The sequence below is a fragment of the Pteropus alecto genome, unplaced genomic scaffold (assembly GCF_000325575.1).
Source record: "Pteropus alecto unplaced genomic scaffold, ASM32557v1 scaffold155, whole genome shotgun sequence".
In the NCBI taxonomy this organism is placed as follows: Eukaryota; Metazoa; Chordata; class Mammalia; order Chiroptera; family Pteropodidae; genus Pteropus; species Pteropus alecto.
The window spans coordinates 20,862,644-20,887,128 of record NW_006438113.1 but is presented as its reverse complement, the minus strand read 5'-3'; the positions used below and the strand labels follow the sequence as shown (position 1 = coordinate 20,887,128).

Sequence of the window (24,485 nt, the reverse complement as noted above, 5' to 3'; positions counted from 1 at the left end):
TTCTGCAGTGCAAGAGATAGAATGCACACAAAGAGGAAAAACAATAATTACAAAGATGAAAACATGTAAATAATCACATCAAAAAAAAGATCAAGAAAGGGTACAACATGAAGTCACTTACTTGGCAGACCCTCACACAGTGCCAGGTGATGTTTTAACTCATGTAATCCACATAGATTATATTATCACCACTTTACAGAAGATAAAACTGAGTCACAAAGGGGGAAGTCCACGGTAAGTGCTGTTCAAAGACCAAAACTCTTATTTCTCCATCAGGGAAAAGACCTAATACTTTTCCGTGTGGTACATAACTAGTTGACTAATGCTTGCAATGTATCTTAAATCCATTTAAACATTATTCCTAGCACAAAAGAGATTAATCTGCCCAGAATTCTAGGCAATTTGGCCATTTCACTTAATTTCTACTAAGGACTATCACATTTTTTTTAGGTCTTGTGTGCTAGGGATAAATAGGTTTGATTAAAGTAAGGTCAGGAGGAGTGAAATTATATGTTGAAGTTTTTCTTATACCCAATCCAAATATTTTTATAATTGACATTTGGGAATATAAATAAAAGAGAAGATCAAAAACAATACATATATAGGTGTCAGTCAAAAGCATTCTGATAAAGATCTGTACTACGAAATGGCATTCATGCATGCTAGATTGTTGAGCAAAAATTGTGACTTCTTTATGGGATCACTAGGTGGCATATTACTCTGGGTTGTCTGCACAGGTACCTACATAAGCTTGTTATCAAGGGAAGTAGCAGAGGACAAGGAAAGCCTTCAAAGAAATAAGCAAGAGTACTTACTACGCTTTTACAAAAAATCTTTGTGTTGACATGAACTAGAATTATTAAGACTAAAACAACAGAACAATTCGGTAATCTGTCATACTTTATTAAAAATTACTGAAACTAATAATCACAACTGTAAAATCTCTGTGAATTGTACAATAACCTTTTTTTAATGACAGTGTTATAAACGTAATGCATATGTGAGTACATATAAAATTATCATATAAATGTAGTTCATATCTTTAGATATTACATATTTTTATTTTCTATTATAAAAACATTCTTGTGTGCTAGGGATAAATAGGTTTGATTAAAGTAAGATACATTAGCAGCTTTTTCTTTTTCTTAAGTAGCTTTTAATTGTATTATTAACAGATTACTTTCCTGTAAGTAACAGAATTAGAGGCATTTACTTGGTATAAATGTATTCTGAAAAATTTTAGGCTAATATACCATTTTTATAAAAAGAAAAGGAAAATATATGTTTAAAATTTTCTAAACAGTCTAGAAAGTATAGGAATTTCTAGAAAATCTAAACCATAAAACAGAATTTTTTAAATGTTTACATAGCTTTCTTCTATTTTTTTGCTTTGTGTTTTCTGGTATTTGCTGAACAAATTGTAGTACCTGTATTCTTAAAAGACAATAAAATATGTTCTCTAAAAGATAAACATAAAATGGCAGACTGAAAAACAAGAATATAAAGATTTAAAAATGAATGATTTTTTATTTTACCATTGTGCGTCCAACTTTTATATCCAGCAGAAAAGCATGAACACACATTATGGCAGCTAATCTATCTTTGGAGAAGTCTTACTGTAGTGAAGTAAATTTTATTTTACTACTCTATGGCATTTTCATAAACTACCAAGAGTTTGGTTTATACTTTGATTTTTTTACTTATACACTGAATATTCTGCCTTTTTGTATTTCTGCTTAATATTTAAATCACAACATCGCAAATATTCTGTTTCTTCAGAAGTGAAGTCCCATCAGTTCAGTATATCTACAATTTTAGAGAGGGTTTATTAGTAACCTTATCAAGAATTTTCCACACACAAAGTTAAACATTTTCCATTTCTTCAATTATATATTTTACGAATATCGTGATACTTGCTCTCCTTTCAACATATCACACAATAAAATACCTGGTTTGGACTTTTTGTTTGATTGCATTTTCAACTTAACAATATTTAATACATGAACTTAGAAACTGAATATTCGAGGACACCTAGAACTGTAATACTTATTAAGTGTGAAAATGTATGGCCAATACATTTAATAAAGAGAAATACAATTATGTTAAAAATAAAAATCAGATTGAGAGACAAAGAAAGGGCTACTATTAATGAAAATATATTTACAGAGGAATTAGAGTGAAATCCAACTAACTTCCAGGCCATTAATTATATTTTTACATTTGATTTGGTCTTATTTATAAGTATAAATTGGTGCTCTCATCTACCTACAAAGTAAAGTGGAAGAACTTGGAAAGAATTTATGTACAGTTGATATATTTACTTTGACTTTGGTTTAACCTTGAAGAAAAAAATGTTATCTTCCAGAAGATAGGATCTTTAAAATTATAATTTAGCCAGATATTTAACAGCACTAAATTTCTAATTTAAGTCATGAAAATACAAACTATTTCTGAACTTTGAATTTTAATTTGAAAAGTTAATTATTCACTATTTTATTTCACAATCTAAGATGCCATTGATTATGAGATGCATCATTTTTAATGTAACATAAAGAAAAAATATTGTCAATTAAGTTAGGGCAAAACATATCATATGAACTTTCAACTTTTTAAAAATTATTTAGACTCATTTACACATAGACTTTTATCATATATGACCCTTTTACACGCTAAAACAGAAAGGTACAACAAACTGGTTACATTAAAACTTCTGCACATTCAGAGCTTACTTTTCCATGTCACAAATGTTTTGAGGTTAAGTCACCAATGTGTTCTCACACTTAAGATCAATCTCTGTGCCAAATGATGGTAGTGACGCACCATTCTTCAACTGCTCCACAATTGTCTCCAGGATTTCCTCCCAACCCATTGCCACCCTTTCTGCAAATTCCTCCCTCAAAGGATCCTTAAGTAGTTTGTTGACTGAAAATATGAAGCATTGGAGTCAGGTCACCCGAAATAACAACCAAGTTTACACATACAGGCAATGAAAATTATATCATGGCTGGTGTCTGGAAACAGCAAAAATAAGACTTCACAGATTGTAAGATGCACCCCAACTGGAGAGCCATTAAAATGTGTAAAATATTCTGTTGCTTAGAACTGAGGAAATAAGATATTCATATTCATTTCTTGTTAATCTGCAATTAGAAACAGGAGTCTTCATAGATCTCCTATCCTATAATTATAAAATCTAAGCTAATTTTTGTGCTCTCGACTAAATACTTAATAAGATAGGATATATAACACTTTAAAAACATCCATATCTGAGCATTCACAACGAACTAAAATCTACATATGTTAGGTTTCAACAAATATTTTTATTACAACAATAAATATAAACATCGCCAGCTTTAAAGCTTTATGTATAATGACATAGTACAAACATATGTTTTGTTAAAGATCTTGGACACCTTGTGAATTTGGTGTGGCACTAGAGCGAAAATAGATTTATTTGCTACAACTGTTCATGTATCAGACATGGACTCCGAATATGAGATATGAGCTGTTACTATGAATATAGTTTGCCATAGAATCCTAAAAATTTGTAGTTTGTGGTAATTAAGTGTAAAGAGCTGAATTATTTTGCTAAATCTACTAAAGCAGGTATTTCTGCTCCCTTTACTTCATGTTAATACTAACCAATAAGTTACATTGACTGAAATTTAATTACACTGCCTGAATGGCAAGTCTCCTTGAAATAGTGAAGTACTAAAAAGGAGAGAAGAAACCGGGCTTTGGATTTGGATAGGCTGCAATCCTGGGCCAGCCACATACCCACTGGAGAAGGTTAGACACCTTTCTTACGATACGTGAAATAGAAGAAAACACTTCATTGGTCTGTTATAGGACTTAAGAAAATTAGGTAAATTGTATAAGATTAAACCTGGTATATTGCAGGGAATTCATAAGATATTAATTTCATCTTCTGATTCACAATATAGTTGTAATAAAATAAATTCCTGCTTGACACATACTAATTTGGAAATCTGAAATTTCAGCCTCTATTTAAAGCTCCTGAGCATCTCAAGTGTCACTCAGAAGTTTCCAGCTACAGTGCATTACTTCTACTACTTGAAATAATCTATTCACTGAGTTAAGGAATATAATGCATACAGAGACGATTTAAATTATTTTTCTAAAAATCAGCCTTGACTGTGGTAGGGTGGGGTAAAATCAGATATCAGTGTTTGAACAATCACAAGAGTAAAAAAATTTTGTTAAAAACCAGTAAAGGAAGATAGATTTACATTAGATAAACATTCACCACAAAGATTCTCTATACAGGAACTCAGTTTTAAGTTTCTACTCAGGGAGAAGTGAAGACGGTAGCCAATTCTTCATAACAGAGCTAACACGAGAGTTGCAAACTTGTAGTCCAAGAGACTATACTGCTTGGTTGTCTGTTTGCTGTTTTGTTTTGGCCCCTGCAATGTTTTTTAAAAATATATTAAATAATTTCAATATTTTAGTATAAAGAGATTTCACACAGAAATTGACTTCTGGCTTTTCTTAAATAATAACCAAATCTAGCCACACCAGCCCCAATGTATTCATTTCTATAACTTCTCTGGCTCTTTAACTATATGAACTTGACACCCTGGTTCAAATCAAGCTTTTTCCAGAAAAGCTCTTTCAGATGAACACCAAGTCATACACCACAGCACAAGTCTGTGTCCTTATCGGTCTTAGGTTATTGCTTTATTTTTTACATGTATTATCTTTTCAAACTACATTGCTTAGAGCTCTTTCTCGAAGTAAAATTCCAAAGCAGTTAGCCCATGAGATTAAAATGTCTGAGAGTAGGGACAGGGCAGTGCCCATGAGCGCAGTACAGTGCATTTCACCCCGAGTGCAGGAAACTGCAGGTGATTCTGCTGGACTCCAAACTGGTGGCAGCTCAAAGAAAGAGTCCGCAAGTGCTAAATCCTAAGCCATTCTTTCCTGGAGCATCTTTCTATAAATGATGAAAGATGTCCAGCTTCAAGATCATGAAGCCAGAAACTGCAATGACATGAGGCTTTATAGTTCAAAGGGAGTAAATAACATTGTAAAGCACATGACAAGCCAAGAACCAATGTGAGCTTCATTAGAAAATCCAAAACCCACACAATAGATACTGACATCTTCATTGATATGCGTCAAGATTCCAATGCGGACTGTTTCCTACATCTGTTTAGTTGTAAACTCATTTTCCTGATAAAAATCAACCATACTTTCGAAAGTTATATGTTACGATTTCTTATACTTGTATCATGTAAGACCCTAAAAGAGATTCAGGAAAAAATTTGGGGGGAATGAAAGTACAAAATAGCTTCTAAGTTGATTCTCTCAGCAAGAATTTTCCCAACTTTTTTTTTTTTTCAGTTTCGTATTTGTTTCATTTTTAAATGGGACCTGAGTCCAAAATTCTTAAAGAAGCAAGTAGAAAATAAAGAGAAAAAATTATAAGAACAGAAATTGTGACATTTTCCAGTTGTAAGTAAATTTAAAGCAAGAAATTTTAAGAAAACATTTAGATAAAGAAGCTATATTTTATTGAAATATATCCTCTTAGCCTTAAAATTATAAAAATTTCTAGTTATAAATAAATTTAATGCAATCGAAACTTTAAAAGCACTTGGGTGTGAAGGCTACCTTGCATTTTGTATTTGAAGATAAAACAGACTGAATGGCTTCCTGAATAGTTAATTCTAAATCTTCAGTACCATAACCCACGTCATGAGCATAGTGTTACCTATGGGGTAACACTAGCTTTGCCCAGTGGACTGTGGAATAACTTAACTAATTGCGTAATTTCATGAGGTTAGGTACCACTGAAAAAGAAAAACAAAATGAAATATCTACCCCACATAGAAGAGATATAGGAATCAAATATCTCTGGAATTTTCCTGCTTCTTCTGTAAATATCATGTGACCCGTAATTAAATACCTTTCCAATACTTCTCCCTTTCCTGCAGTGTCTACCACAGAGCAAAGGAGTTAAAACTTGTTTATTTGGATGTTGACCATCTTCTTATTACAATCCCATATTCAGTAGCTAGCTCTTAAAGGAAACTCGGCAGTGCAGTTCACCTGGTTTTGCCCAAAAAAGTTGAACAAAATAGTGGCTACAGTTGTCAGCCACAGCTCACCTGGTTCAGAAACTTCTTTATGACATTGCCCAGGGGCATCTTTCACTCTAAATATTAAAAGAGAAACAGCTGAGAATGATTGAACCTACACTATGAAATGAGAATTTCGTACTATTTGCTCCACAGTTAAGTTAACCATAAACATATGCAACGCAGAGGGCGTCTGATATTTTAAGCCTCTAAATTACTTCTCCCCGGGAGAAACCTTAAGCCAGATGTGGCTAAATGCACCATCTATTTTTCTGGCCTTGTATAAAGACTAGAGTCCGTTTCATGCACTCTGTTCTGGGACAGTCAACGACTTGTACTAAGGGATAAAACACAAATTGCAAAGTCTTCTAGTTCAGCCGCTGTTAAAGTTTATACTGCAAGTAAAAGTTTTCATCAGAAATGTTAACACAACAATTTTAATTTTCTCCCATGCACTAGAACATACCTGCTGCTATTTACCAAAAGCCTGCTAGTGGCTCCTCTCTCAATTTACATTAGATCGGTGTCACTGTCTTTCTCTGCAAACCACTTCCCACCACCTGCATCTCCTTACAATGAATATACATAAATTTACATTATATTTTACCCAAAAAAAACTCCTAAAAAACAATATATCATGTGACTGGATAAATTATAAGATATAGAAATATGAATATAACAAAAAAACAAACTATACGAACCAATCAGAAGAAAACATTCTGACAGTTCCTCAATAGGTTTTATAATGTTTATAGAATTACTATAATGCCAAACAATTCCACTCCTAGGTATAAACCCAAAGAAATGGAAACAGATGTTCAAACAAAAACTCACACACGATTGTTTGTTGCAGTCTATTCACAATAGCCAAATGGGAGAAACATCTCAAATGTCGCTCAACACCAGAATCGATAGACAAAATGAACAATGTCCATATGATGGAATATTATTCAGAGAAAAAGGGATTTAAGTACTGATACATATAACAACATAAATAAACATTGAAAATATGCTACATAAAAGAAGCCAGACACAAAGGGCACATACTATATAAACCATAAACCATCCACATGAAATATCCAGAATTGGCAAATCCTTAAAGAAAACAGATTCCTGGTTGCCAGGGGCTGAGTGGAGGAGAGAATATGGAGTGACTGCTTAATGGGTGTGGGATTTCCACTTGAGGTGATGAAAAAGCTCTGGAATTAGATAGTAGTGACGGCTGCATAACGTTGTAAACATAGTTAATGCCACTGCATTGCACTTTATAATGGTTACAATTCTAAATTTTATGTTATGAGTATTTTACCACAGTAATAAAAAATGTCAAAGTGGCAAATTGTTCATGATCTATATGTAAGCAATGCATTAACTGTCCCTGAAAGGACTTCTATAAAAGGCCCAGAAATGAAAGAGACCGATGACTTACTTTGCCATTTGATGGGTATTCTTGCTAAAACTCCTTTAGATCTTAACTTTAAATTCAGAATGTTTCATGTGTTGGTATTGTTAAATATAATAATATAAAGGCAATTGGGATTCTTCCTGAAAGGGGAAGAGATTAGAAAACATTCCCTGTTTTCTTTACACTTCTATTATAAAAATAAAAGAACTGGAATGCAAATTATTAAATAAGATGGCTATATTGTTAGAAATATATTGACGTTAGAGATGTTGAATAGAAGACAACTACAAAGAGGACATTCTTTGGGGCCTTTGTCCCCCTCCAGCAAACACAGAGTACCACCCCAAATCTCACTCACTCACTAGACTATTGCTTTGAAAATATGAATTCGATATTGTTGGTAGAAAGTAGTGTCTTAAAACCTGTGTGACAGGTATTCTCTGGTTCAACTATATTTTAGAGTTTGGAATACGTTTCAGTTCAATGTCACATAGGTAAACTCAATGAACATTTTTATATTTTCATATATATTGTCTTAAATGTCTTCAATGTAAATATCAGCTAATTTTCAATCTTATGTTCCTTCTAACACACCACCTCTTGTGGCCATTACACCAGAGCCAATAAGGAAACCCATGATGCATTGTTCTTTCTTATACAGAATTCTGTTCTCGTACTAAATGGTTAAATAAAGCACAAATACAAGAGTGAAATGCACACTACCATGCTCATGTACTAATGTTAATAATCTAAAGCCTATCTGACAGGTACTAACAGAAGCTAACTTTACATAAATATGTAATAAACCATCAGCCAATTTTTAAGATTATACTGCAGTATGTTCCATAAATCTATTCTGAAATCAAAATTTCACTAGAGAGCAAGTAAATATTAAATTTTCTAAAACAATTCAAAAGATAATTTTTAATAGATTGTTATATTTAGAATTTTCTAATTAAACAGGAATAAATCAACATTACACATTAATTTTACCATTATGAAAAAATCTATTCTGATTCGTAAAGAAAGAAAGAGAGTAAGTCACATTAAAACGATATACAAAAATTCTGACTCACGTAGACAATGAATTATAATTATGTCCCTCAAATTTTGCTTTTCTTCTTCAGTAATCAATAGTACCAAAACTAATCATCTACTAGTAATGCTTTTAACATTAATGAGAACGGCGACTCTATGCCTACTTTTGGCCAAGAGCTGTGCTAGCCCACTTGACATATACTATTTCTAATCCTCACATTAAACCTCTACATAAGCAAAATATCCCCACTTTACAGACTAAGAAACATGGGCTTAAAAATTTTAAGTAACTTGAGTAACTCTGAATTACTATTAATGATGGAACAAGAATTCCAACTGGTGTATATGACTCCATTCTCTGCTCCCGCCAGTTCACCATGACTGCCCTTTGACCAAAGCCAACGGTCATAATATTTTTAGGAGAACCTCAATTTTAAAGATTACAGAAACAGGACAAACAGAGACTCAAGGACATGGACAATGGACTAGTGGTTATCAGAGGTTGGGGATGGGGGAGGAGGGGAGAGGTAGACAGGGTAAAGGGGGTCAAATATTGGGGGTAGGGGCAGGGTGAAGTGGGTAAAGGGGATCAAATATATGGTAGCTGAAGGAAACTGTACTTTGGGCGGTAATCACACAATAGAATATATAGATGTCAAATTATAATGTACACCTGAAAATTATATAATTGTATTAACCAATGTTACCCCAATAAACTTAATAAAAACAAAAAATAAAATAAATAAAAATAAAGATTACAGAAATGCTTTAAAACCAAAAGATAAAAGGTACATGTTGACATAGTTTAAGGCAGCTACATTATTATGTGTATCTATTTTCTAAAGACAAAACTATAATTGGTATATTTATAATTTACAAGATACTGTAACATAGGACCTAAAGTTTACCCCCTAAAAAAAACTTTAATATAAAGATAAGGGATTGGTTTAAAAGAATTTCATCAGGTGTACTACTCAGAGAAAATCAGTCATTAATTTAAGCAACTAAAATTAATATTTTGTAGTTTTTACACATTGATAATATATAAGACCTTCCTTCATTTTAGAGCTTTTCCCTAGAGTCCCCTAAAATAGCAAAATTCTGTGAAAGACAGTGAAAACTTCTCAAGCACTAATGTGCTGCTGCAAGTTACTAGCACCTATTTCAAGCACACTCACATAATTGGATTCATCAAAAGCCATATCCAGCAATTTTTTTTAAAAGCCTTTTACCCAAGAATTGCTGTTCTAACTTCATAAATTCCTCATGCATTTTTTTCTAATTCTATGACATAAAGAACAGTTGAGGAGGACGAGCCCTATTTAATAGGTCAGAACAGGGAATTTGGAATATTTAAAGCCAAGCTGTTTCCTGTGCTTCTTCTCTATTTGTCCAAAATGACAGATTGAGTGAAATAACCCCACATGTACAGTAGGAGGCAATCCATTAAGTTCCTGATAAACGTCTCTGTGGGGGCAATGGGGTGGGAATCTATAAAATCATAACTGAGTTGCATTTGTTTTTAAACAGAAACTTTGAAGTTATTTATAAATATTTACTTGAATCCATGATTCATTTAATTACCTGTAATTATACACAAAATCTTTTTCATTAATATTCAGACTACTGTGATTCAAATCCTGTGTTTTTGATGTTCCTCCTATATTAAAATGACCTAGATTAAAAAAATGGTGAAACCATCATTTAAGATAACACGATCATGTTCTAGAGATTTTTCAATTTTGTAAAATGCCAAGACAAATTATCTAGTCATGAAATCACTGCATGAGAAGGCAAAATATACCAGTATAACGAAAATAATGAAGGGAAATTACACGATGTTTCCAAATAAATTATTTAGAGGTTAAGTTTTGTGTCAATGAATTAGCTTGGTTTGCTAAAATTATTGTTTAACTTTTCATTAAGTACCCACAAAATGCTGACATTAAATATAACACAAATGCTTGGAATTGTGGAGCCTATATTTTAAGGCAATGTATATTTCATAGGCTACATATATGCTATTTATAAAAATTATTGTGTACAAACATTCAATTTCTGATGTGTGCCTTTATTTATATTTCCAATTATCAAGTAGATTGTGTACCAAGGGGAAAAATAATTGTTAATTGGAGGCTTATGAGATGGGGGGGTTTCTGGCATGATGTTTTTAAATTCCTCACTGTACTTAACAATGACTAGCATTAAAGGGAAAGTGGAAACTAGAATAAAAGTTCAGCACTCTCACATGTTCACGGGGTGCTACACTGCTCAGATACCATGTATCCCCAACTGACTTCCTAAAATATTATTCTCTACCCTTAAAACTCATAAAACGTTAACTGAATTCCAAGAGGAAATAGACATTTGAGACCTGTGAGTAGAAATCTTTAAAGTTGATGCCAATTGGGAGAGTCTATTAAAGTGATGTTCCTTCCTCAAGACCCGATCATCACAGGGCCTTTTCCCAAGTTTCATCTGCCTAACATGTCATCTTCCCAGAGCTGACCAAGTCCTTGTTGTGTCTGAGCTCACCTTAAGGGTCACCTTCTCGGGGAGGCCTTTCCTGATACCCTGGCTCTAGGAGTTGTCCCTTCTATGAGCTCTAGTCTTTCTCCATTATAGCAGCCTCTTGTATTTTTATATTGACTTATTGCTAGTTATCTACTTTGTATGTTTATTGCCTGTTTTGGTCCTTGATGAATCCCTTGCACCTAGAATGCTAAGTGCTGAAAAAATGTTTGTTGAAAGAATATATGGTATAGTATTGAGGCAGAACCAAAATGATGAACAAGATCTATTAAATAGCTTTGCATGCTTATATTTTACTTTGAAACACACACACACACACACACACACACACACACACACTAGAAATGCCAAACCAATACATTTCATGTGCTGTGAAATATATAATTTAAAAGATTAGTGAGTTGGGAATGAAAGATTAAAATGGGAGGCTGTCTATACAGGCCATCGGCATTTAGCAAACTGCTTAATTATGTTCTGAGTTTCACAATCTAAACTCTACTCAAGCATTAAAACTTCATAAATAATTTAGGGTTTTGGTTTTCTTAAGGACACTGTTATGCCAGTATATCAACTGACATCTCCAATACTATTAATGAGATGTCACATGATGGCATGTTTTGAATATGTTTTATTGCTATTACTTCTTTGGTTGTGGCAGGACCAATGGATTTCAATGATTAAAGTTAAAAATTTAATAAAGGAATAAGAAGTTGAGAGAAACCTGTAGATTTTAAGCCATTAACATAGCCACGTTAATGAATAAATTATATTCACAATTTTGTGTAACAGAGGGGAAAAATAGGATAAAAGTTTTTTAAAAAATAAGTCATATAAAAAAATACAGCCATAAATGGGAATTTCTCTTTTGGATGGATGACGGAGAAAGTCATTTTTTATGCTAATTGTGAGAAATTAATTACTCTTTATGTAATTAACATTATTTTCTTGGCAGGAAGGCATAATGATTCAATAAAATGATAATTTCCCCAAACTCTATGTTTTCTTTCAAAAGTATATACCTGAGTTATTTTTTATGACCTCATCAAATGGTCGTGAACAACAAAAAATTAAGAATTTCCTAAACAATACTTTAGGACCTTTTTTTCTTGGTAAGCCACAATTCACTAAACAACAACAGCAACAACAAAAGCCGGAAAGCCAGGCTTTATAAATATCATCTTCAAAACCTCCCTGTCCAAATGTTCAGATTTATTATCAAGCAAGCCGATATCTGTTAGAGTGCTTCTGGAAATAATTTTTCCTAAACTCTGTAAAGTGTATTAGAGACCTTTGATATAGTGCCCAGCATTAGAGAGAGCACCACTTTATCTGGAATTTACTAAGGACAAAAACAAGCCCCCTCACCCCAAGCTAATCTTTAGTCAAACTGGCTCATCACCAGTCCCAGCTCAGAACTCAGTACAGATTCACAAACCATTATCTGAAATCTTTGCAGCCAGAAAGGCTTTGGAATTCAGATTTAGAAAGGTATATTCCAATATTATGAACATCTCCAACAGCGTCTTGGGACAGCACCCCAATAAGTGAAGAATTTTTACTTCTGCAACAAAATATACAAATATTCACACTAAGTAGGATAAATAAAGACTATAAATAGCTTCACATAAGGTCAGAACAGGTTTTGCTGCCAAATGAATTCAGGTTGGGTCAGATTTTGCCGCCAAAGAAGTTAGAAAAAATGTTCAGTTTTTCGTTTGGGGTTTTGAGATTATGGAGAACGGATTTTAAACTGGTGGAATATCAGTGCCTCGCTTTGAAAGCCATGTTTGGAATCCATGCCCCACGACTGCTATATATAAAATAAATTTATATCAAATATCTTCTGCCTTCTTTCTAACAAATAATTCAGAGAAAATCTCCAGGTAAATCTACCTCAGTAAATTTAATTTTTAAAAGTTAGTATTATATTGAGAGTCTATTACTTTATGAAATCCTGAAATCAAGAAGTAATCTCCCAGGTTCTCCTAATCCATTCAATCTCTCCCTATAAAAAGAAAGTTCCAAATACACAAATACTTTGGGCAAAGACAACACAGAAATCCGCACACTAAAATGATCAAACTCCGATGTTCAATTCAAGAAATTACCATTAGAAATTAATTATTGGAGGAATCAAAATTACTGCTTCATGAATATGGATAGACAAAATGTTTAAACATTTTAAGTGCTTATTAACTATAAAGTTGATAGCATTTTTGAAAAATTAACGACCAAGAAGAGAATAAAAAACATTTTAAAATTTCTAGCTATATAAGACTAAGAGGAAAAAAATACTTGACAGTGATGCATACAGTGAAATGGAAAAGGATATAATATCCACTTGACCTAGAGTGACCCTTGGCCCCTCTCAGAAGTCACAGTGCATTGGACATGTGATCATGCTCAGCAACTCAAGTACTGATCCACTCACCAACAAAAGACTTTGAGAGGTTATTTGTCGAACAAAGTGAGCAATATGAGCGATGTCTAAACACACAAACGAGTATTATAGGTCAGCACATGTTCCGTGTGCTCAAAGTGTGCTGGCACAACATCACCTTATAAGAGGGACCAAATATTCAAGCCACCCTCATCAAAGAGCCTAGAACCAAAGAAGAATACAACAACAAAACTCCTGCAGTATTAGGAATATTGAATGAAAATCAGAAATGGACATTGTCTTGACTAGCCCTTAAAAATGAATATACATTTGGGTAATTGAAGCTTTATCAGAGAAGAAACAAGAATAGCTCTCACACATAAGGCAAGCACATGGGAAGAAAGAGACAGTGGAAGGTGGAGGAAGAGAGAGGAAGTTGTGAAGTCTACTCTCAGAAGAAATACAAACTATAAAAATAAGTTATTTTGGATTCTTAAGATGAAAAATGCAACTGAACTAAAATAGTGAAAAGCCCTTTACTGAAGTTCCCTAGAAAATAAGCAAACTCATTGCAATGGGACTCATTACCCAGCAGGGTCTAAATATCCAAGCACTCAACTCTAATATGCCACTAAAAACAAAAAACATCACTGAATGAAACACTCAAGGGACCAAGTCTGCAGTAATCACTGGCAATGAAACTATATGACATATATTCCTACCAGATAAAATGATGATGTAAAATAAAGACCCAGCATCCCTACCAAATACTAGGGATGTTTATCTCAAAAGCAAATCTGACTTCAACACTCATCTGCTCAAAGCCTTTTGGTGAACCCCAGTACAAAGAAAGAAAGAGAGGAGAAAGAGCAATCATTTGGCTCAAATAATCCTTGAGATGGTCCTTGTCTTTTTCTCCTTTCTCGTATCTTGCAATAACACATCCCTGTACTCTATATTCCAATTACACAAAACAATGTTTAGGTTCTCGAGCACATCAAGCTGCTTCAACTCTTTTTCTCTCTTTCAAGGCTATGATCCTCTAGGGGATACTTGGGAAACACATATCCTTTTAATATCAATTTAAGCATGCCTTCCTCTATCTATCTTTTTCTAATACCATCCTCAAATGGAATTTAGCACTCTCTCCTTTCTATCACTGATGGAACTTGAATTCACCTTAATGCTTTCTGCATTTATTGGTTTACCACAGCTGGCTCTGGCCTAGGAACTGAAGGCTCTCCACAACATAGCATCTACTAAATAACTAAATTACTTGAAAGAACTTCAATCATAATCACATGTTTTACTAAGTATATTTAAGTTGAGAACCTGGACAACACATTCTTCTTCAAATGCCCCTATGGATTAAATTGCATCCCCTTCCCAATTCATGTGTTGACGCCCTAGCGCCCAATGTGACTGTATTTGGAGACAGGGCTTTTAAGGAGTAGAGTTTAAAGATGTCATTAGGGTGAGATCCTAATCCAACGGTACCAGTGGCCTTATAAGAAGAAAAGAAAGAGCTCTCTCTCTCTCTCTCTCTGTCCACTCACACGCACCAAGGAAAGGCTATGTGAGCACACAGCAAGAAGGCAGCCATCTACAAGCCAGGAAGAGCTCTCACCAGAGACCAACAACAATGGTACGCTAATCTTGAACTTTCAGCCTCCAACACCATGAGAAAATAAATTTCTGTTGTTTAAGCCACACAATCTATAGTATTTTGTTACGGCAGCCCAGCTAATTAACCCAGATGCCAAATAAGTACAATCATTAAATGTCACTTTTTACACTCAATCTTTGGTGGCTGGTTAAACTAAGCACTTCTGGTAGGGCAATATGTCTTTATTTGTCACTTCTACTAGAGAACCACCACTTATAGCAAGTTTGAAATTCCACAAAGACAACCACTTTGAGTTTAGAAGTTACCGTTTTAAAACGTCTTTTGAAATATGGTCTTATTGATGATTTTTATTTTACTTTCGTAATATCCCTAGTAGCGGTACTACATATATGATCCCATTTTATAGATCGAGAGTTGGCCTGTTCTTTCAATGACAAGATATCAAGTTAGAAGCCAGAGTAGGTTAGAAGTCAGGTCTCCTGACTTTTAATAAGTCTTTTTCTTGTAATCAACATAAGGAGAAACAAATAGCTACAAGATGTGGACACACACATACGCGCACACGCGCACATACCCTCCTCACGTTCCAGAACAAGATATAGAAGTTATTAGCAAAAAACATTTCCTATCATCAATATAAATTCTTACATTCCTAAGCAAAATACAAAATATTAACTAGGTGCTGACAAAGTAATAACATAATGATCCCTTCACATTTATCTCACTGATTTCAATATTAAATGTCTCATGAGAGACTTTATACCCAAATGCCCTAAGCATGTGATCTAACACTCAACACCAACGCATCATTTTTAAGGCAATTTTGAGATATGTTCCTACACACAATGAACTCCACGCTAAATTTTAGATCAAAATCATTCCATAAATAACTAGAAAATATTTTAAATATTTGAGGAGATCGTTTCAACGCAATCTGTCAGGTTGCATATATTTCCCACCTGAAATGCTTTCATTTGACTACACCCACCAATAATGCTGCAGTGTAGGTCATGTGGAACATCCTGAGACATTCTGAAATATTCAGTTCAGAAGGACATGGAACGCACACACACACATACAGAGAGAGATGGAGAGAGAGACAGAGACAGAGAGACAGAAAGATCTGTGTGTGCATATTTAATAACCAACAAAAAAATATTATATTCTTTATCCAAACAATATGGGGAGAAAAGCCATATTAATTTCAAAGGTATCTCCTACTTGATATATATCTGCTCTGACACTAAAAATTATTGGTGTATTCTGGCCAGTAAATGGTAGAGATCATTCAATGAGATACTTAGTGTCAACTGCACACAGGGAACATGCTGAGTGTCTCCGGTTGCGAATACCAGCAGGTTCAATGTGGACAAGGGAACAGGGCAGGAACACTATTACTTGAAAAGAAAGCAGAATATGTCAAATGTCCCAACAATATAAGGTGTCGTGTCAATCCAGAAGACTGACTGAATTCTAAGTAGGGTTAGATGTTGAGGAGGGACAAGATCTGGTTTGGACCTTCACGGATTGGTACGATTTCACAAAGCAGGCGGCACAGAAACACTGACTCCCTGGGCAAAGAACAAGCATCAAAAGAAATAGATTAATTCATGGACTGGTAAGAACCCAGTCTGGATAGAGTCAGATAGGAATGAAGTAAATGCTGAAGGGGAAAACAGCCTGGGATGTGGGTGCAGGTTACAGGGTAAAGGGCCTCAAGCTCTGTGGTCAGGAATCTGGATTTCACAGAGCAGGCAGTAGGGAGTTTGGAAGATACTAAAGCAGTGTGATGATGAAGGTTTTCATAACGAGTACCCTGGCAGCTGTTACAAGAGTGTAGAATGGAAGGGAGAAGGGCTGAAAGCAACTCACTATTGTGCTCTGAGTAAGATAACCTTATATTTGGAAAAATGGAACACAGCTGAGAAATTTTCAAAGAGAGGAAAAGATGCCCATGTTGAAGGATTCCACATTAAAGCTCAATGATTTGTAAACAACTCGGCCACTGCTCAATTTAATATGGATTGCACTGTCGTGGCTCATGATGTCTGTCTGAGCTCCTTGTGACAGACGCTGTGTGCAGAATCGTGGTGGAGGCTGTCAGACACTTAAGGCCATATCTCATAAACATGAGCAAAGCTGACAGCTTTCCCTGAGACCAGAACCACTATGCCAGGCATTAAACAAATCGTTTGTGTTGTGCAGCTGCGACCTGCTCCCTTGGGAAATCAGAACAGCACCTTTGCAACATCATCAACCCTTGCTGAGACAATGTGCAGGAAGTCAAGGCTGACTTAAAACCAGTCTGCACAGCTTCACCATCTGTAGGGTGCTGAACCACTGTCCTAGAATGTTGGCATGTTCATAAACATGTCCTCAGAGTCTGCTGATAGTAGCTCCTTTAAGAATACCATATTCAAATGAATCTTTCATAAGTAATAAACAGACTATGAAAATATGTTTAAGTGCCTGGCAATTCAACGAGTAGTTGAAATCTTTTATCTTCTCTACTACAACTATCCATTTTCTATGTGTCTATTGGCTGAGCATATACTACATTGAGTCAAGGAAGCATTTTAAAGAGTCATAATTATATGTGACCGTTCTACTAATTAATATATCAGATTGATTGTTTTTATTGTAGATTTAAAAATATAATACATATTCCCTAAATAGCTATAAAATATAATATTAGTTTAGGGATTTGTATTTCTTTGTTACAGATACACAACCGTCTTTTCCACTGGTGGCACGCCCTATGGAAGCCAGTTTATAAACCACAATGGATCAAAAGCAAATGCCAGATCTAGGAATTACCTCCCCACTCCAACCTCATTTCAAAATATATTAAAAAGTTAGGAGCACGTTTTAAGACATACACATTCAAGAAAACCAAAATGAATCTACAGGTTTACAACAATCATATATTTGTATTTTATAGATTCTTCAATGTACATGAAAAACAAAATTAATTTTATAAATTATAATGAAAAAATTAGGCATACAGCTGTACAAGTGCAGAGTCGACTACAAATCCGAGATTTGTCAGCCATAAGCTGATCAATAATTAAAATGGAGTTCTCCTCCATGCTGCAATTTTAAAGTGTAACTACAGGTTTCCTTAACTTTGCCTAAAATATGTGTTAAAGCTAAACATCTATACCGTAATAATTTCATTAGTAATTGTACCCTGTTGATTAACAAGCATTCTGGAAAATTTAAAAGGGAAAAAAAACACACCCACCCACATAATTAGGACATGTGTTTACTTAATAATCCTGAATATCACTATGAAAAACACACCACTTCAGTGAAATCTAAATGACTATATTTAACTGTTTAAATATTTTAGCAATGTATCCTAGTCGTGATGTTTTTCTCCAACACAGAACACACCCATTAATAGACCAGAAAAACAAAAGCATTCTGATCCTAACAGCTTCTTAAAATCCAGTCTGTTAACAATCCAGCCTGAAGACCACTTCCTCCCAGAGCCAGAGAACAATACAGAGAACATGTTGCTTATTCATTTCTTACCTTTTTTCCTTTCCTTTTCCTATGAGCAGGTTTTGCATTTTTCTCCTTAGGTTCTTCACTCATCTTTCCTTCAAATCAGGTGAGTTGATAAAAGACAGGAGATCACCGCCCGTATTCCAACATCCAAAACCACGACAAAGAGTCAAAGCATTGAGACCAAAGTCCATTTACGGGGCTCCCCAGGCAAGCCACTGCTTACACCCAGCCCCTGCTGCTGTCAGAGCCGCGGGCTGCTAACGTAGCCCTGTTCAGCTATCCTCGGGAAGAAACTGGGTGTTCTCTACATCAAACAACCAATTATTCTTCTAATGAAAATCAGTGTTTTAGTCTTTCATTTTTAACTAATCATTACCCTGAGATAAAATCTTGACAAGACTTTGTTGCTTGTTCCTCCACAGTGATTCCAGCCTGTAAATGGTGAGAGAGAGAGAAAGAGAGAGAGAAAGAGAGAGAGAGACAGAGACGCACACCCTCACACACACAGAAATAAGCTACAGACTGCTGACAAGTCTCCAAAGCCTTCCCAGAGGCTGATTTGCTGCTTCTCGCAGGCTGGGGAGCAGAATGTAAATTGCTCTCAGTGCTGCGAACCTCCCATATGAACACATGTGTTGAATACATCAGGGCATACCAAAGGAGGAGGCAGTCTGGAGAGTGATAAAAGATCAGGTTACTGGTTGGTAAAAAACACTCGATGATTCAGACAATAAAAGAGCCCTACTGTAACTAGAGAAACCGAAGGTTACACTCTCCACAATTACTTTTCTTTTAATGTGATAAGCTAAAAGATAGGCAAATTGCCAAGTTTTAGCTCAAGGTTTCTAAAGGCTAATTACAGAAGGCCCCATACCCAATTTGCAATCATTCATATTTAATCATTGGTTTCCTTCCATGAATATACCAACGAATCAACTAACCAACCAACCAACCAGAAACCCTCCAGAATATTCAGGAAATACTAAGAGCAAAGCTGCTTGCTGTCTCTGGAGCAGAAACATTCTGTGCTTCCTGACCATGTTTAGGGCACTGCCATTCTCAGGTCAAGTTACACACTCCCTGCTTCATGCCATCCTGAGCCTCAGGCTGCAGGATGTTTTCTGAGTTTCTGAATGGCGGACAGGTCTTCACACCTGGGTAGAAATTCCCTCACCATGTCTTCCATCCACTGAAACATAGCTGAGTTACCATCAGAAGCTGTCATTTAAGCATCTCTTGAGTGCCAGACACAATCTGATTCAGGAAGGAACAAGGTTCTACGAGCTACCACAGGCAACCACTAAGATCAAAATAGGTCTTTCTCAGTAGATAACTGACACAGGTGTAGAGAAAGAAGAGAGGAACAAGTGGAAAGGGAAGAAGAAAATGGAGAACAGTGTCAGATCCATCCTTAGGGTCCCAGAAGCCAGGAATTAATCATATTATTTCCTCACTCTAACATTTGTATTCAGGAGGTATTGGATTAAAATTAATACTAACGCTTGCATTCAAGAGAAATTAGATTAAAATAATATAAAGCACAGCCTTCCGGAGAAAAACACATCACAAGGGCTTATTTTCAGTGATGTGTGTCAAAGGATTTAACACTGTTTTGAGGAAATGATGCTAAAATACTAAACCTAAAAACAAGTTTATGCTAAAATGTTCCCAATTCTTTACCTTTCATACAAAGGGGATGTCTACAGTACAGTCCCCAAGACCTGAGTATGAGAGATGCTTGAGATAGCTTACCCATAGTCAAGCAGGCCAAAGACAGGGATGCGAATGACCCTGCAATGAACTACATGGATTTTTATAAACTGTGGGTAAACTACTTGAGCTCCTTGTCCACTGCGAGTTTCCAAACTACTTAATTACAATAACATACATTTCAGTAAGTCTAATGTGGCCACAATTCTAAATGGTGTCAGACATCTAACTTTCACCTTCCGAGTTTCAGTTCAGACTTTAAACTGCTACCTATCCACAGTTCCCATTTTCTACTGCTATTCCACAACGTCTTGCAATAAAAGGTAGAAAATCAAAATGCAGCAGGAAAAACCTTTCAAATTCCTCTATGATTCAACCCTTGCTCATCTCAAAACACCAGGAAATCTGGGGAACCAGTGATACTTATATCACCTCTATCTTTCATTTATTTTAATCAGATAAATGTGGATTTGTTAGTTGCGGACCTTTTGAGGGACAAGGGTAAGATAGGTGCTTCATAAAAACTCTGTATAAGGTAAGGGATGAAACAGGTGGGCTGAAGTCAGACTATCTAAATCTTTCGTTAGTAACTAGTCAAGCAACAGAGATAGTGCATCCATCTGTAGTAGAATCCTGACATCTTGATTCCTAGTGTCTAAAAAATTACTAAGTTGAATCACCTCTCCAGAAAAGTCTTCATCAATTATTTACTGAGTATCCACGGAATATGAGCTCTTTTTAAAAAGAAATCAAAGATGTACAGAAATTGAGACCAAATTTAGTCCATTCGTATAAAAATTTGCAAATTAATAAGGATTATAAAATAGACAAATTACAACTAACAAGAAAATGTCTGTCCAAGCACACAGCAAAGAAAATGTTTGGGGGGAAAAATGTCATTAAAATAACTTTTTAAAACTATAAAAGTATGTTTAAATTGATGAAAATTTTAGGAAATTGGTGAAATAAACTGGAATTGACAGGAAATGAATGAGATTGTGACCAAAAATAATTGCCCATTTCTTTGATAAACATGATCCTGACTATATTCACTTGTGTATACAATGTTCATATTATAAGCTAAAGTGCTCTCTGCTGGTTAGATGGAAAATAAACAGGATTTTAAAGATAGGATTAGATGCCAAAATTCTACAAAAGATCATTTTAAGATAGAATTATCCCTACTGATAAGGAACTCATAAATCTGATCGAATATATTTCAGGATGCCACATTATATAATCGGATTTGATAAAAAGCACCTTTTTAAAATTCATTTCAAAATATGCCAAATTGTATACTTAAGTAACACAATATATTAAGCTACACTTTAATAATAAAAGTATGTGATGTGTAACATGTTTTATGTTCATTTTCTGTAACAATAAGCTCTAGACTTTTTAGAGAGTACAAGTAATTACATCTCTAAGAGTCTAAAAGGCGAAAAGAGTTTCTGTGTTAAAACTGACGGCTTAACACATCACAAAATCAATATTAATTTAATATCTAGCAATACGAAACATATCTTCAGTTTGTAAAATTGGAAATGAAATTTCATTTAAAGTTTGAAAATTTAAGTAACTTAGACTTAATAGGAAAACTATTCCTTATTATAGTTTAATGGTGCTTCTTACGCTCGTACTCTAAAAATATGCATTCGCAGAAATGCTGATTGTTTTTAATGTGCCCAAAGGTGTATCAATGCATTTTAAATTAAAATTGCTCTGGATGAAAGAATAATTTGGTTGATCTAAAAACAGCCTCGGGCTGGTTACTTGGTCCAAAAATGTTATATGCTAACTGTTTTTCAATGGTAATCTCTTTTTCTTCCAAATTATAAAATTCCCCTAGCCCTTGAGAATATTAAATTTAGCCTAAGAAAAAACTTATAAGTTAAATACACTGAAATTATCAACCTGGAAATAAAACTCTCTTCTGTCAAGATGCCAAAGAGAAAAATATAACTGGATTATAAATGCTCCTGAACATGACTCCATAGAACTGACTAATTAGAGTTTACTCCAGATAGAAACGATCATAAACTAGTTGATACAGATCTACTGAGACAGTTCTATTTTTAAATTAAGTAACTCGCATAAGAGGACAACAACCAGGGCCAAGTTAAGTCTCGTAGAACAGATCTATTTTTAAAATGAAAGTGGCTTACCATAGGAGAAATAACGGGGCTAGGACTATTAGGAAGCAAATTCTCAGAAATATATTCTGCATAAAATTCACTTGAAAATACTAAAACTGAATATAATTTCTTCACTAAAATTAAAGTACAAAATTAAAGGTTAAAAAAGCCTTCCATTTAAGTTCAGCGGAAATACCTAAATGAATAGACTAATTTTATTTTTAAGGCTGGGACGTCATGTACTTACTGTAAGTTACACTGCTAGTTGGCAAGCTAAAATAGTTGCTAAGTCTTACTAACAGCATCCCCTTGATATCATTCATTAGTCCTTAATATTTCAAATATTTATGAAGTTAAAGACAAAATTTCAGGCAACTAAGCTATTTATTTTCTGGAAATCTCTTTAGAGACCTGAAACACTGAGCTGTTCTTTCTTCATCCATCTGTGTGTGGCCCTGACAGGTCTTCCCTGAGGTCAGACAGCCAGTTATAGCAAAATTAGGGCCAGAAACAAATCTACTGATTCCTCCTCTGTAACATTTTCTTTCCACTACACCAGTATCTTCCAGAGAGGGTAATGTGAACCCATAGTGAGATTTGAGATAATATTCAGGGGCAAGCAAACTTGTCTTCAATAGTTATGCATTTACTTTAAATTAGAAAATATATAACTAGGGTTCATTGAAACCATCACTGTGGGGTTTTGGTATTTACCTTGCCCTATTTGTGTGAGTGCCACGAGAGAAGGAAACAGAACAGTATAGCAGGAAATGGGTGGCTGCTTCATAAACCCAACTGGTCATTCTTCATCCCACAGATTTGGGATGGTCCTTGGGTTGCTTCCACTATTAGTGCCACTACTGCTTCATCCTCCAGCTTGCCCACTGCTTCAAGCGATATGCCAGAACCCCTAAATTCCTGGGCCACCTCTGATAATGATTTATAAATAGGAAAAGAATCATAATATAGTTTTATTTATCAAAGCCATTATTTCATACATCTTGATATTTCTAATGTGAGTGAAAACGTTTGAAAAAAGCATGCTCTCTAGTCTTCTTTGAGTTTCATACTGAAAACGCATACAGTGACATTTGCACAGCTGCTTAGAGCAACTCAAAAATCAGGTAGGTGTGGGCATAAGGTGAAGTAAAATGAGACCATGAATTGACTTCCACTTTTCAGCCCATTCTCAAATATCCACAAGACTTTTGCTGTATCCAACGGCCATTATAACTACTCCTTAAAAACAGAATTTCTTAAACCAAGCTTTGCTCTAAGGAATATTATCTATAAAACTATAGGTTTGATATGCTAGTTCCATTTTTGACAATGCCCCAGAACCCTTCAGGCAGGTCTATAGCAAGATTTTCCTATTTTGTTCTGGGTGTTCTTTCTTTCCTGATTATTCAGCCATGTGCCCATTAAAATGTAATGATGTAATCAAAGTGGATTAGAGAAACAAGGAGAGACAGAATGTTCAAAGAGATACGGCCTGTAAATGGATGGTGTGCTTTCTGTTTATTTTCTTCCCTGAACTTTTGCTTGTTCATCAGTCTGATTTTCTGAGCAGAGTAATTTTCTTTCACTAGGCTAGAAATTCTCTGTAGAGGCCTGGTGATATTTCCATATCAGATACACATCCTTTTGTGAGGTAACAGCCTGATGAGTCATTCCTTCAATCTTCCCTACATCCATGAATTTTACTTAATAACAAGAGATCTTAAATGATTTTGAAAGAACCACAGTGACAGATTCTAAAGGCATACTCTTGCTTTGTAAAAGATAGTTTTATTTATCAAAGCCATTATTTCATACATCTTGATATTTCTAATGTCCAGCAATGCTAGTGTTAACATGATTAAGAACTAGGGATGTTTATGTTTGCTGCTGAGTTTCCTTTTACTGTTGTGTCAACACTATGCAAAAGATGGCCAGATACAGCTCTACTGGTGTCGTTTTTCATCACATGTCCACCAAAACAGTAGCTTTTTCTTTTAATTTTATTTTATTATTAGTTTCAGGTATACAATACATTGATCAG

The 24,485-nt window shown here is 34.8% G+C and overlaps 1 protein-coding gene and 1 pseudogene across 2 annotated transcripts in view; both read right to left on the bottom strand.

The window, feature by feature from the left end:
* The window catches only part of LOC107195898, a 36,967-nt pseudogene extending 18,792 nt beyond the window's left edge, over positions 1–18,175 (bottom strand).
* ANK3 (ankyrin 3) overlaps positions 1–24,485 on the bottom strand; it is a 556,993-nt gene that overhangs the window by 425,607 nt on the left and 106,901 nt on the right. Inside the window, exon 1 of one of the 2 annotated variants that reach the window (XM_025049362.1) lies at positions 18,624–18,701. The exons of the other annotated variant lie outside the window; for it this stretch is intronic. Within the exon in view, the coding sequence (XP_024905130.1) occupies positions 18,624–18,686 (63 nt within the window). The 5' untranslated portion in view covers positions 18,687–18,701. Of the gene's footprint in view, positions 1–18,623; positions 18,702–24,485 lie in introns of those variants that run through there. 2 annotated transcript variants of the gene reach the window in all.